General features: G+C 46.0%; 1 protein-coding gene across 2 annotated transcripts in view; it reads right to left on the bottom strand.

Annotated features, from left to right (window-relative positions):
- Positions 1-13,642, bottom strand: part of Akap12 (A-kinase anchoring protein 12) — a 92,902-nt gene that overhangs the window by 17,241 nt on the left and 62,019 nt on the right. Inside the window, exon 1 of one of the 2 annotated variants that reach the window (XM_021221067.2) lies at positions 7,843-7,999. The exons of the other annotated variant lie outside the window; for it this stretch is intronic. Within the exon in view, the coding sequence (XP_021076726.1) occupies positions 7,843-7,867 (25 nt within the window). The 5' untranslated portion in view covers positions 7,868-7,999. Of the gene's footprint in view, positions 1-7,842; positions 8,000-13,642 lie in introns of those variants that run through there. 2 annotated transcript variants of the gene reach the window in all.

The following is a 13,642-nucleotide window of genomic DNA, read 5'->3' as shown; positions in this document are numbered from 1 at the left end:
TAACAAGATCTGACGCCCTCTTCTGGAGTGTCTGAAGACAGCTACAGTGTACTTACATATAATAAAAAATAAATAAATCTTAAAAAAAAAAAAACCTACATATGTGGTAAAAAAAAAAAAAAGGGGGGGGGGGTTTGCGGGTGAGGTTTCAGGAAACCTCACACCCATGGAGGGAACTGTCCTAGAACAGTCTTTCCTTAGGGGCCAGCGAGTGAAGGTGCCCGTCACCAATCCTGTTGACCTGAATTTTACCCTGGGGGCCCACAGGCCACAGGGCAGGAGGAGAGAACCAGTTCACACAAGCTGTCCTCTGACTTCCATTAAAGAACATCGACATTCGCATGTGTGTATGTGCGCATAAAATGTAATTTTTAAATTGCTAGGTGTGGTGGTGCCTGCCTTTAATCCCAGAATTTGGGAGGCGGAGGCAGATAGGATCTGAGAGTTCTAGGCCAGCCTTGTCTACATAGTGAGTTTCCTGTCTCTCTAGCCCTCTCTCCCAACCCTTCTCTCTCTCTCCCCTCCCTCAGCCCTCCCTACACCCTGAGGCTCCTGAGTGCTGGGTCTACAGGTGGGCAAAATGGAAAGTCCAGCTTTCCCTTCCCCCAAAAGAGAAAGAAGCCAGGCAGTGGTGGCTCAAACCTTTAATCAGCACTAGGCAGAGGCAGGGGGGATCTCTTGATTTCGAGGCCAGCCTGGTCTACAGAGTGAGTTCCAGGACAGCCAGGGCTACACAGAGATAGAGTCCTAGACAGTCATGCTATCCCATCCCACCCCGCTGCCACTGTATTGTTCCAGTGAGCCAGGTCCCCAGCCTGCGGACTGGCGTCTTTACATTTTGACTAAAAAACGCTATTAACACACAGCCGGCTAATTAGTAAGCTGGCTGGTTATGCTCATTCAAAAACGCAAATGGCTTTGTTTTGTTTTTCAAAAACAAATGTGCTTATTGTTTTGTTTTGACTTTGTTTTTGGTTTTTAAGTGGGGGCCTCAAATATCTTGAGGTTAATATGAACTAGCTATATAGCTGAAGCTGGCCTTGGATTTGTAACACCCCTGCCTCCACATCCTAAAAGCTAGAACACCAAGCCCAGGCACTTAGCTCATTTCTCTGAGTTCTTACCGCCATCTATCGGTAATCTATAGAAACAAGGATTCCTGTTAAGACAATATGCAGAGATGATCACTGTTAATATTTATGGGCTTTTTTGTTGGTGGTGTTGTTTTTGATAAGTTGTTCAATGGTTTGCCAAACTTTAGCATAATGGTTGCACAACTCATGTTTATGTGCCTGCCCCCCACTCCACCCCACCCCCGCAGTTCATTGGTCCTAGCTTTTGTGGTCACACTTTGGGGCTCACAGGGAGTGTCATTATGGAGTTTGAGCAGAAGAGAGCAGCATTGCCCAGCTGGCTGCTGTGGACCAATAAGGTGCACGAGCAGAACCCAGAAGGGCGGTCCGGTGCACTTTCAAACTCAGCCAAGTTGCAAGTTCCAATCAAGAGCTTGAGAAGCTGTTGAATGCTTGAAAACAAACAAACAAACAAACAAACAAACAAACCATAAAATGACCCAAAGATGGGGTGGGGGTTAAGAAGTCCTAAACCACCAGACTTCTAAAGGGAGGGAAGGTGCCACACATAGGCCTTTAATCCCAGCACTGTCCAGGCAGCAGCAAATGAATCTGTGAGAATTTGAGGCCAGCCTGGACTACATGGTGAGAGCTGGTCCATGTCTGTCTGTCACACACACACACACACACACACACACACACACACACACACACACACACACAATCTCAGTGGTAGAGCCCCTATGGGCAGCAGAGGCTGGTGTTCCCACCAGCTATGTGTGGATGGATGGATGAGCGCCACCACGCATGTGTAGAAGTCGGAGGCTAACTCTGCAGTGGCGCCTTCCTTCCACCTTTACACAGGCTCCGGGGATTAAGCATAGATTACAGCTGAACTGTGGAGCCCTTGGAGTTAGTGTAAGGGGTTGAGTCTGCAGGGCTTCCAGCTCCTGCACAATCATCTGCCTTAGATTTGCCCCACGAGGCAGAAAGTGGAAAAGCTTAAAGGTCCCTGGAAGCAACAGTGACTCGGGGTGCATTTCCTTGCCCCCTTAAAAGTCCGTGCATCAATACAAGCAGTTGTAGAAGAGATCTTTCTCTCTCGGTGTACAGTAACTACTCAGTACAGCTCTCAGCAGTCCTACCACTGTGAAGACAACTGCTGTTCACGCAGCAAACCTCGAGTGCTCAGAGGTCCAATGATGCTCATTCATACTGGGGCTCAGACTCACCAGGATCCAGAAGAGGGCACTCACTCGAAAGGTCCAAGTCAATAGCAATGGGCATCTTCATATCGCCCTCCCCCCACCCCCGCTAGCAACCCATCTTCTTCTCCTGTCCCAAGGTTGGGATGAATATTCAACCAGACTTAGAGAAAAAAGAAACATTTGGGGAGAAAAGTTCATGTAAACTGAACTTGCACCAACCCCGTTTCTTCATCACCTCTCCTGAAGGACAGTACAACAGTGTAACAACTATTTACAGTGTGGTGCAACTATTTACAGTTAGTTGTTACAGTGTAACAACTATTTACAGGTGGTGCAAGGACTCTAGGGGTGTTTAAAGTACAAATGACATAGGCTGGTTGAATAAAAAAAATCACTTTTTCTCTAATGGACACATTTTAAGGGAGTCTTGGAACTAATTCCCCACAGATGTCAAGAGACAACCACACTTAGGAGATGGAGATAAAACGCACACACACACACACACACACACACACACACACACACACACACACACAATTTGGAAGCTTAAAAGAAAAAAATAAAAGTGTCCTCCCGTTCACAAAAATGTTAAATATTTTAATCTAAATTTAACCGTTGAGTTTAGGTGACACCACTTTTTAAAAACAAACAAACAAAAAAAGGCGCAAGACCACAAAAACGACAATATTCAATATCCAGGTTTAGAATAGCCAGTGCTTTCTGTCCCCAGGCACAGCTTACTGTGTGGGACATCTGGAACTGTTTAACTTTCCCCCACGAGCTCCTGGACTCTTTCCAGGAATTCTCTGCATTCTGAACCCACCCCTTATATCAAAACACGTCCAGCTCAACTGTGTTCGTCCTGGCGCTCGTCAGCCATGAAACTGCCAGGCAGAAAAGCTGCTTAGCGGGACTTAACACCGAAATGTAAAGGACCATCCAGGTGACACCATTACTATGCGGCTCTTTGGCCACTGTGATGATGCAAGGGTGCCCTGACAGCATCATCTATGCCCTCAGAAAGAGATCCCCTGTGAGAGACTCTGAAGCTAGGAGTGGGTAACTTCCTTTTATGACAAGAGGAAGCTCACCACTCAGGGTTTTCCCAATTGTTGGAAACAGTGGAGGCCACAATGCACCAAAAACACCGAGTCAAGGGCGGCAGAGGCCGGTGCAGCGCCTCAACGCTCTGGACTACTGTTCTGTCCCCATCACAGACCAGAACCAACACTGACACGGACACCAGCCGTGTGCAGCATACTGCTCCCCCACCAATAATTTGCATAGAAAAGTCCATTATAAGCTCTCTACAGCATGCACAAATGCTTCTGTAGCTTAGGTTTGGGGGTTTTAATTTTTATTATTTATTTGTTTGTTTGTTTGTTTGTTTTGATTAAAGGCGTGTGCCACCACGCCCGGCTGGGATTTTTTTTTTTAATTAAAAAATTTAAATCTCACTGGCTCTTACCCCCACCCCCTTCCAAGGACAGCACTGGCTCTTCCCCTCTCTCCCCATTTTTTTTTTTTTAAAAAAAGACACTTTGTAGCCCAGGCTAGCCTCAAAGCAGAGTTAATCCTCTGCCTCTGTTTCCCAAGTGTGGAGTGAGCCTCCACACTTGTATCCCCCATTTACTTAGCAAGATAAAGAACGACGTTTTTTGCTCAATTTGTCAAGCAAAGATACTATCAGTTAACCTTACAAAAATGTGCGTGAATGAATGAAAATAGAAAAAAAATGTTTAAAAAATTGATTTTTAATTATGTTACATGTGGATGTTAGTGTGCGGGCATGCACATGAATGCAGGTGCCCCACAAGGAGTAGAACGGGGAGGAGTGTCAGATTTCCTGGAGCTGAGGTTAAGTTAAAGTCACCCGTGAGCCACCTGATGTGGGTGCTGCAATCACATCTCAGTCCTGCTCCTAACAGCTGGTCCATCTCTCCAGCTCTGAAAGATACTTTCTCTTAACTTAAAAAGTAGTTCTGGGGGCTGGTGAGATGGCTCAGTGGGTAAGAGCACCCGACTGCTCTTCCGAAGGTCCGGAGTTCAAATCTCAGCAACCACATGGTGGCTCATAACCATCCGTAACAAGATCTGATGTCTGAAGACAGCTCCAGTGTGCTTACTTATAATAAATAAATAAATCTTTTAAAAAAAAAAAAAAAAAAAAAAAAAGGCCGGGCGTGGTGGCGCATGCCTTTAATCCCAGCACTTGGGAGGCAGAGGCAGGCAGATTTCTGATTTCTGAGTTCGAGGCCAGCCTGGTCTACAGAGTGAGTTCCAGGACAGCCAGGGCTACACAGAGAAACCCTGTCTCGAAAAACCAAAAAAAAAAAAAAAAAAAAAGTAGTTCTGGAGAGTGTGCATAATTTCTCTCATGCACACGCTCGTGTACACATGCATGCACACACCCAGGAACACACCCTAGTAGTAAAAATGATGCATGTAGTAACTCTGGGCTAGCACAGAAGGGAGAGTGCCCCTGCCTGGTGTGCACGAAAGCTCTGGTGCCATCCCTAGCACTACATAAACCGGATGTGGTAGCTGTGGCCTGTAAGCCCAGCATTGGGAAGGAGACACAGGAAGACCAGAAAGGGAAGGTATGGAAAGGGTGATCCTTGGCTTAGCAGGGAGTTCAAAGCCACTTAGGCTACGTGAGACCTAGCACCGCTGTGCATCAGGGAAGGGGCCGCTTTCTCATGATCATGAAGCCAACAACTAGTTTCTAGTTTCTATTCCCAGTTCATGCTAATGGGAGCCCAGCATGAAGTTGCCGTGTGCTGTGGGCAATCCGTCAGATCCTAACTCAGCTTGTACTGTCTGAACCTCATGTGTCTGTGTGAGCTGGAAGAGAGGCGATAGAAAATGTCTTTTAAGATTTCTCTTGCTTTTAGAACTATAAAAACACGGGGCTGGAGAAAGGGCTCAGTGGCTAAGAGCACTCACTGACTGCTCTTCCAGAGGTTCTGAGTTCAATTCCCAGAAACCACAAGGTGCCTCACAACCCATCTGTAATGGGATCCGATGCCCCCTTCTGGTGTGATAGTGTACCCACATACAGAAAATAAGTAAATAAATTTTAAAAAAAGAAAGGAGAGAAGAAAGAAGACAGAGTTCTAAGAAGTTGCTATACACACTCTATCATCATCTTGCCTGCATTTAAGAAGCAAAAGCACCAGGCTCTGCTCCAATGCTACAGAAACTGTCTTCCCTCTTATTTAAACAAACAGTGCAGAAGCCTTCACTGCTTTTAAGATTCTGAACAACTAGCCAGCACTCGGGAGGCAGAGGCAGGCAGATTTCTGAGTTCGAGGCCAGCCTGGTCTACAGAGTGAGTTCCAGGACAGCCAGGGCTGCACAGAGAAACCCTGTCTCGAAAAAAACAAACAAACAAAAAGATTCTGAACAACTGTCTGTGTCTGTCTGTCTGAGTCATGGTTAAGTCTGTGTAGCCTTGGCTAAGTGGTTCTAGAATTAGCTTTAAACATCAGGCTGGTCTGAAACTCAGAGATCTGCCTGCCTTGGCCTCCTGAGTGCTGGGATGGAGGGCTCATGTCACCACGCCCAGTTCTGACCAACTTGCTCTGACCAACTCCTTAAGGGCTACTGAGAATACATCCTCCTTAATCAGTTAACTTACAAAAAAAACAAAACCAAAAGCGTCAACCTGAGATTCTTTGAAGAAGCTGCTTGCCCTGTAGTTCTCTTCTGTTTCCCCCTAGTTTATCTTTTTCTTTTTCTTTTTGAGACGAGGTCTCATGAATCCCAGCCAGGCTCCGCATTCCTGATGGTCCTTCCAGATTCAGGCATGCTAGCAAACATTTTATCAACTGAGCTATATCTCCAACCCCTTGCCATTTAAAGATCTGAGCTCTCTCTCTCTTTCATTATTGCCTCCTTTCTTTTGAGGCAGAGTTTTCCCATGTCACAGCAGCCTGCCTGGAACTCTCTATTATAGACCAGACTGGTCTTGAACCCACGGAGCGCGGCTGGCCTCTGCCCTGAGTGCTGGAACCGAATCCTGCACCACCACACCTGGCCTCTTATGCAGTTTCTGATGACTGGCAAAAAGTATAAAACCAGGCACCACTGTCCATATGCACAGTGTGAGGTAGGATCTAGAAAGCCGTAGATCCAACCACTTAATAGTACCTTAAAAACTGAACGGTTCTTCTAAATATTCTGCCTGTGGCTCCACTGGGATTTCCTGCTGGAACCTCCTCCTTCCCACAAGAAACTGAGCATGCGGCAAATTAATAAAACATGGAATGCGCAACACCTTATACAGAAAGAAATGCCAGTAGAAAGGGAGATCTTTGGGGGAATCCAACATCTCTGACTTTGGAGGGCACCTGTACTCAACACACGGACTGACTGGCACATACATATACACATTATCACAAGCAAATCTTAAACAAAACACCTAATGACTTGGGAGAAGAATGCTAGTCATTTTTTTTAAACTTCTTTAATTTCTACGTTTCATAAATTTCCACCCTGGCCAGCAGTAGAAAGACTAGAGACGTTACAGACGGGACAGACTATGAGAGAGCCCTCGGCATAAACAAGCTAAACTATAGGAAGTGAGAGATATTTTTAGCTCTGCTAAACTTTTGAAGTCATTTAAAATTCCACAGGGAGACACGGCTTTGGGGGGGGGGGGGAGTTACACAGAGAAAAAATATAGAAGCCCTGGAAAGTCTATGCCCCACTTTGAGGCAAAAGATTTGGCAGCATTCGTCTCAAATATTTAAATCAGAGCCGTTTTTGTAAATGTAAGTTAGCAAGTGGAGTTTAATTTTCTAAGAGCGTAAAAGGGGATGTGAGCATAAACACACACTCTCCTATATAGCCCAGGCTCGGTAGAGCTGGCTAAGACTTTCAAACACCAAGCTAGTGGATGTGCAAATGCATTCTGAACGCCTGGCATAGACTGCCCACTTTCTAGAAGTTGGCATAACATTACAACTCACACAAGTAGATTCCTAGAAAACAAGCATGGGAAAAATAATTATTTTCACTACTTTTTTTTTTTTTTTACTAATACTTAAATGGCATTTCTTGCCTTAGATTTAGTAACTATGGCTTTACTAATACCAACCACGTATGCCAGAAGTAAACTAAACTAATAGTCTGGTACACGACTTCACTCGACGTTCATATTTAATGAGCTCTAGGAAGCGCCGAACTCAGACGTAGGAACTTTTAAAATTAGACTAGGGCAGGTTATCCACAGTGAATCTGACGCTGATTCAACTCGGCTAGCTGCTGTGGCTTCTCTCAACAGCACAGCCCCCACTTCCCTAAGGGGAAAGGATATAGCTCCCAACCAGGTGCATTGTCCTGTGAGCGCTTCCAGGAAGATTTTGGTTTAAAGAAAAAGAAAAAGAAAAAGAAAACGTGCGATTCATTAGTTTCCGAGGGGCCATGGAATGCTCTCCCGGTGAAAAGTGTAGGGAGAGAGAATTGAAAGCCAATAAAAGTCCCGCCACACTGCTCACCGCTTGAGACTCTTTTTCCAGAGTCACATCAGCAGGAAGAAAAAGTCACCGAAGTCTTACCTGTGATGGTAATAGTCCCCAGCATATTTAGTAACAGTTTTCGGCCTCTTACGGCAGGAAGTCTCCTTCTCCTCTGTCTCCTCCCGGCTACCCCAGTGAGGTGTCGATGAGATGAGAAGGAATGCAGTCCTCAGAGCATCAAGAAGGCTCTCCAGCCCTGGAGGTGCAGCAATGCGCGCTGGAGAAGCGCTTCTCCTGCTAATTATAGGACGGCCCCGCCCACGTCCCAGGCCCCGCCCACAGCCAGCCAGCCCACACCTCTGTCGGGACTTGGCTGCACCACCCGGGGAAGTCACGTGCCCCATTTTACAGGGCTGGTTGGTCTCTGTGCCTGGTCTGTAGCGACCCAGGAGGAAGTTTTAGGTCTCTGGGGTGAGCCAGACCCCGAGCATCAATATTTGATCCAAGAGGTGACTTCATCCCTGGCACCGACTCCTGCATCTCAAACTTTTAAAATTATGTAAAGGCAATAACTGCACAGATATTAAACTCTCCGATTTTTAACGCAGCGTTCTGTGTGCTTTAGTTGGTTTAAAGGTGGCTGAGGTGCAAAGCGGCATTTTCCTTTTAAAGCCCATATAGTATGTTGCCAACCGTTTCCTACACACAGGTCAGTCAGTGTAAAGATCCACAACTCTCTGCAGTCCCAGGCCTTTTACAAAGGTTTGTCACAAAGCGAACTGTCTTCAGCATTTAACCGAGACAACTTTCTAAAAAGCAGAAATATCTGACCTTTGGGTTTCTCTTCTTTTCGTGGTAGAAATGAGCTAAACATTTGGTTGAAACTTCAACACTCTCCTACCTCTAATGTACAAGCCTATAGTAAATAAAACAGCTGCATTAAAAATCCAGGCAGCCCGATATTTCTTTTCCGTTAATTTTGAGATTGTTTCTCTACAAAGACACAAGTGATAAGTGGGCTGGATCTTCAGTTAGGTTAGGTCCATTAGACACTGGCCTGTTGGAGCGAACCACCACTCCCCACCCCAAAATAAAAGGTTATATTATTGCTCTTCTCTTCAGACTCGAAGGCCTTGTTCATGACTACTTAGGGAACTGGAGCGGGGAGATCGGTGAGGAAAAGAGTGGACAGAGACAAGCGACATAAAAAAGGGATTTAAAAAAAAAAAAAAAAATCAAAGATTTGTCAGACGTCCAGGATGGTTGCTGCTTCTTGCCACAAGGGGGCGCAACGCACCACATTCCAGCCCAGAAAGAACGAAGAAAGGGACAACTCCCGGACAATCAGACAATGTTACACATATCAATTTACACAGATCCAGATCGGCTTCCCAGCCAACGCCCAACCTGGCTGTGAGTCTAGGCAAGCCAGGCAATGGGTCTTATCCTGGTTGGTTAAGATCTGGGAGCAGACATTTGCCCTCTGCATTCCCAATAGGTGGGGTTTCAGACAACCCAGACAGACATCTCTCTTCCACCATCTATCCCCAATGTGTAGATCATGAATAAGAAGCCCTACATGCAGCGTCAGTGGTCCACATTAAACTAGACACTCCCCCCACAGTGTCCCAGGATCCCTGAAGTCACAGGGAACTAAGAATACAGAATCACTTCCCAGCATTCCTTTGTAGACAGCACATGGCAGTCACTCCACTCCTCTGTGGATTCTGGTTTACATAACTGCATCAACAACACCTTCCCTTCTGACCCCAAATTCTAACAACAGCGATGCCACTTTGATAGCTAAGGGAAAAGTCACCAGATACAAAATTCAGACAAAACACTCTTTTAAGAAAAGGCTAAGGCAAGATCTTTGCTTTCATAACACAGGTGACAATACACTCCTCAAATGACTTTCAAAGAGAGGCAGCTAAGGCTCAAAGGCAGAGCAATGAATGCTATACTAGAGGCTGACTCTCCCAGCACACAGTTCTCTGGGATCACTTTCTCCCTGAGCAGTGAAGGCCAGGGAGTATATACACGCCGTGACCCGTCAGCAAGTTCCTCTGGGGCTGGCCTTAAAATGGAAAACCATCAATCACGACAAAGGCAGAAGGGAAAGGTCAGACTGAAGGCTCACTGCAAAAGCAGGCACCTTTCCCTTGACATCTACTCCTTTCCACTCATGTTAAACGAGATGTTTCAGAGCCAGGCACCACCACCCAAAGCATAGACGACAGAGTAAGTGCCCATCACTTGGTGGAAGATGGGTTGGGGGGGTGGTTTCTTAAATCTGCATGATTCAGCCAACCAATATTTGCCAAGGTCATGTCCCAGTTTTGCTGTGCTGGAACCCACTGGGGGCTAATCAGATATTGTGGCCTCAGGGTACTTAGTTGTCAGTGGCAATCACCCTGGGGGGGACAGGGATAGAGCTGGTCTATGAGAAGAATGGGGGCTCCCCGAATGTTGAACACAAAGAAGCAGCATCCTGGGGCAATGTCTGGAAAGCGTGATTTGGGAACTCACGGGTGGGCTCCTCATAGTTACTGTGGCATACAGTTCATGTTCGGAGGCCCAGGACAGCAAAGGAGAACTAGAGACGCTAACCAGGAATGCTAGTACAGAGATTACACACGGGGAAGGATTTCTACGGACATCTAGAGTCTCAGCAGGGAAAGGGGGCAGCCAGGGATGGTGTACATGTATGTGTAATTCCATCACTGTGGACGGAAGGCTAGCCTCAGCTACATAATGACTTTGAGGCCAGCATGGGCTGCATGAGAGTCTCTCAAAAAAATAAAAAAAAAATAAAAAAAAGTAACGGGACAAACAGTCTGAGTACAGCAGATATTTGGCTAAAGAAGATATACAGAGATGCGCATAACAGCACACACTTTTCCCAGCAGCACTTAGGTAGTAGAGGAAGATCAGGAGTTCAAGGCTAACCCCAGGGCCAGCTAAGCTATTGGACCACGCTTCAAATAAGCAAAGAAAGAAGGAAACAGAGAAGAGATAGAAATGTGGGGCTAGCAGGATGGTAGCCAAGTCATTAAAAGAGGATGTTGTTCTTGCATCCAGCACCCATCTTAGGTGGTTTACAACAACCATAACTATAACAACCGTAACTCTAGTTCCAGAGGATCTGATACCCTCTTCTGTACTTGGGAGAAAACCCACACTCGCATATGCACATATCCACAAATATACACAAAGTTTGAAAAGAGGGAGTTGTTGAGATAGCTCAGGGGCTAAGAATACTGGCTGTTCTTTGGAAGGACCAAGGTTCAATTCCAGATCCTAGATGGTGGCTCATGACCACCTGTAACTCCAAACCCATCTTAGAGCCTCCTCTGGCAATACAGCCACAGATATACATTAAGATAAACACATACATAAAATGAAAGTCAAGAACATCTCGCTGAGCAGTGGTGGCATACACCTTTAATCCCAATGCTTGAAGGGGCAAAGGCAGGCAGATCTCTGAGTTCAAGGCCAGCCTGGACTACAGAGTGAGTTCCAGGACAGCCAGGGCTACACAAAGAAAACCTGTCTCTAAAACCCAAAAATCTCTAAAGAAAAGTTTTTTGTTCATTTGTTTTCGTTTGTTGAGACAGGGTTTCTTCTGTATAGCCCTGGCTGTACTGGAACTTGCTCTGTAGACCAGGCTGGCCTTGAACTCAGAGATCTGCCTGCCTTTGCCTCCTGAGTGCTGGAATTAAAGCATGGCTGGGCAAAAGAAAAGTTATTGTTGTTGTTTTAATTCAAAAGTCTTTGAGATAAATGTTAATAAACCAATGAAAAGATGTTCAACATCATTATCCATTATAAATATGCAAATTAAAACCACTTCACACACCCCCAGGATGCTAATAGCCAAATGACAACAATAACCATGAAGGAGCTGCTGCTGGCAGCAAGGGAAACTGATGTGGAACGTGCCTGGGACTTCCCCCAAAGCCTAACACAACTGCCGGATGACCCAGCAACAAATATACACCCAAGAGCATGAGAACACACAATCAGAGGAGAACCTGGACCATTCGTACTGACGTTAGGCACAAAGTGTAAAGTTGTGTCTTTAAAAACAACTTTAGTGTGCCCACCAACTGACAACAGGCTAAAACAAGTACAGTGGATCTGTGTAAGGAAATAGCAGTGATTAAAGTGGAGTTCGTGGGGGCTGGACCCAGGTTCAGTTCTCATACCCTATGAGGCTGTTCACAACTGTCTATAACTTCAGTTCCAGAGGACCGGATAGATGTCCTCTGAAGGCACGCACGTGTGCAAACACACACACACACACACACACACACACACACACACACACACACACTGGTATATATGCAGACCAAACACCCATACACAGAATAAAACTTAAAAATTTACAAGTGGTGAAGGCAGTCAGTACTTGTGGCTTACACCTGTAAATCCCAGGACCCAGAAGACTGAGGCAGGAGGATTGCCATCTTTGAGGCCAGTCTAGGCTACATATCAAATGCTAGCCCAACCAAGACTATCTAACAAGACCAAATCTCAACCCTAATCCACAAATAGCTAAGATAATAACATTTTGTCACAATGGGGAAAAAAATGACACACAGACATAACACAGCTAAAGAAAACCAGAGAGAGGGGAGGCGGATCACACATGGAAAGGGAAAGGCTGCCCGTAAGCCTGTGACTCGCTGAGAGATCTCGTTCTGGGGGCTGTCAGTCCCTGCTAGTATCAACTGTGGACGTTGTAGTCTAGGGCACATCACTGTTTGGGAGCAGAAAAGGGTTCCTAAGATTGGGGTACAGGGATATTACCCGGTGGCTGAGCATCTGTGGCCTCCATGCGTAATGTGCAGCACAGTCTTGCATTGGACAATGCACACCGCAAGGGACCACCGACAACTGCATGATGAATACACACTGACTTCCCACCGCTTTGGGTTTGCTGGTTTTGGGCTTGTCTGTTCTGACATACCAGGCTGGCCTTCAATTTCTTATTTTCCCATCTCCCAGGTGCAGGAATGAACACGCATGCACAACTATATCTGGCTGTCTGTATGGTTTTTTGTTTTTGTTTTTGTTTTGAGACAGGGTCTTACAGTGTATATAGCCCAGGTTAGCTTCAATTTCAACTTTCCTGTTTTGCCCCCCACCCCTTCCTGAGAACCCCTTCCTGAGATTACAGATATGGGAGTCCCCATGCCTGACTCTCAACAGTAAACTTTAAATCACTCCTGGATTGCTTAGGAACATCTGATAGGAGCCAGGCATGGTGGCGCACGCCTTTAATCCCAACACTCGGGAGGCAGAGGCAGGCAGATTTCTGAGTTCCAGGCCAGCCTGGTCTACAGAGTGAGTTCCAGGACAGCCAGGGCTACACAGAGAAACCCTGTCTCAAAAAAACAAAACAAAACAAAACAAAAAAACAAACAAAACAAACAAAAAAAAGGAACATCTGATAGAATGCAAACCTACCAGGGTAACAGTAGCCATGCGGGATGACTTAGCAATAATAGCAGGAGAGAGTGTCTGCACATTCAGAGTATCCCAGCCAATGGACGGACACGCGCGCGCGCGCACACACACACGCACACGCACACGCGCACGCACACACGCGCACGCACGCATGCATGCACAGATTGTTTGTTCGGAGGCTAGCTGATCCTATGGTTGACTGATTAAGTGTGGAATCTGCAGTTCCAGAGGATGTACTATGTAAACCTAATTATTAGACCGGATCTCTTGCTGTCTTGAACTCAGGGATCTGCCTGTCTCTTCTTTTTTTTTTCTTTAAGATATATTTATTTGGGGGCTGGTGAGATGGCTCAGTGGGAAAGAGCACCCAACTGCTCTTCCAAAGGTGCAGAGTTCAAATCCCAGCAACCACATGGTGGCTCACAAC

This window comes from Mus pahari, chromosome 21, assembly GCF_900095145.1.
Source record: "Mus pahari chromosome 21, PAHARI_EIJ_v1.1, whole genome shotgun sequence".
NCBI classification, from domain to species: domain Eukaryota; kingdom Metazoa; phylum Chordata; class Mammalia; order Rodentia; family Muridae; genus Mus; species Mus pahari.
The sequence above is the reverse complement of the archived record's forward strand: the minus strand, read 5'-3'. Positions and strand labels throughout refer to the sequence as shown.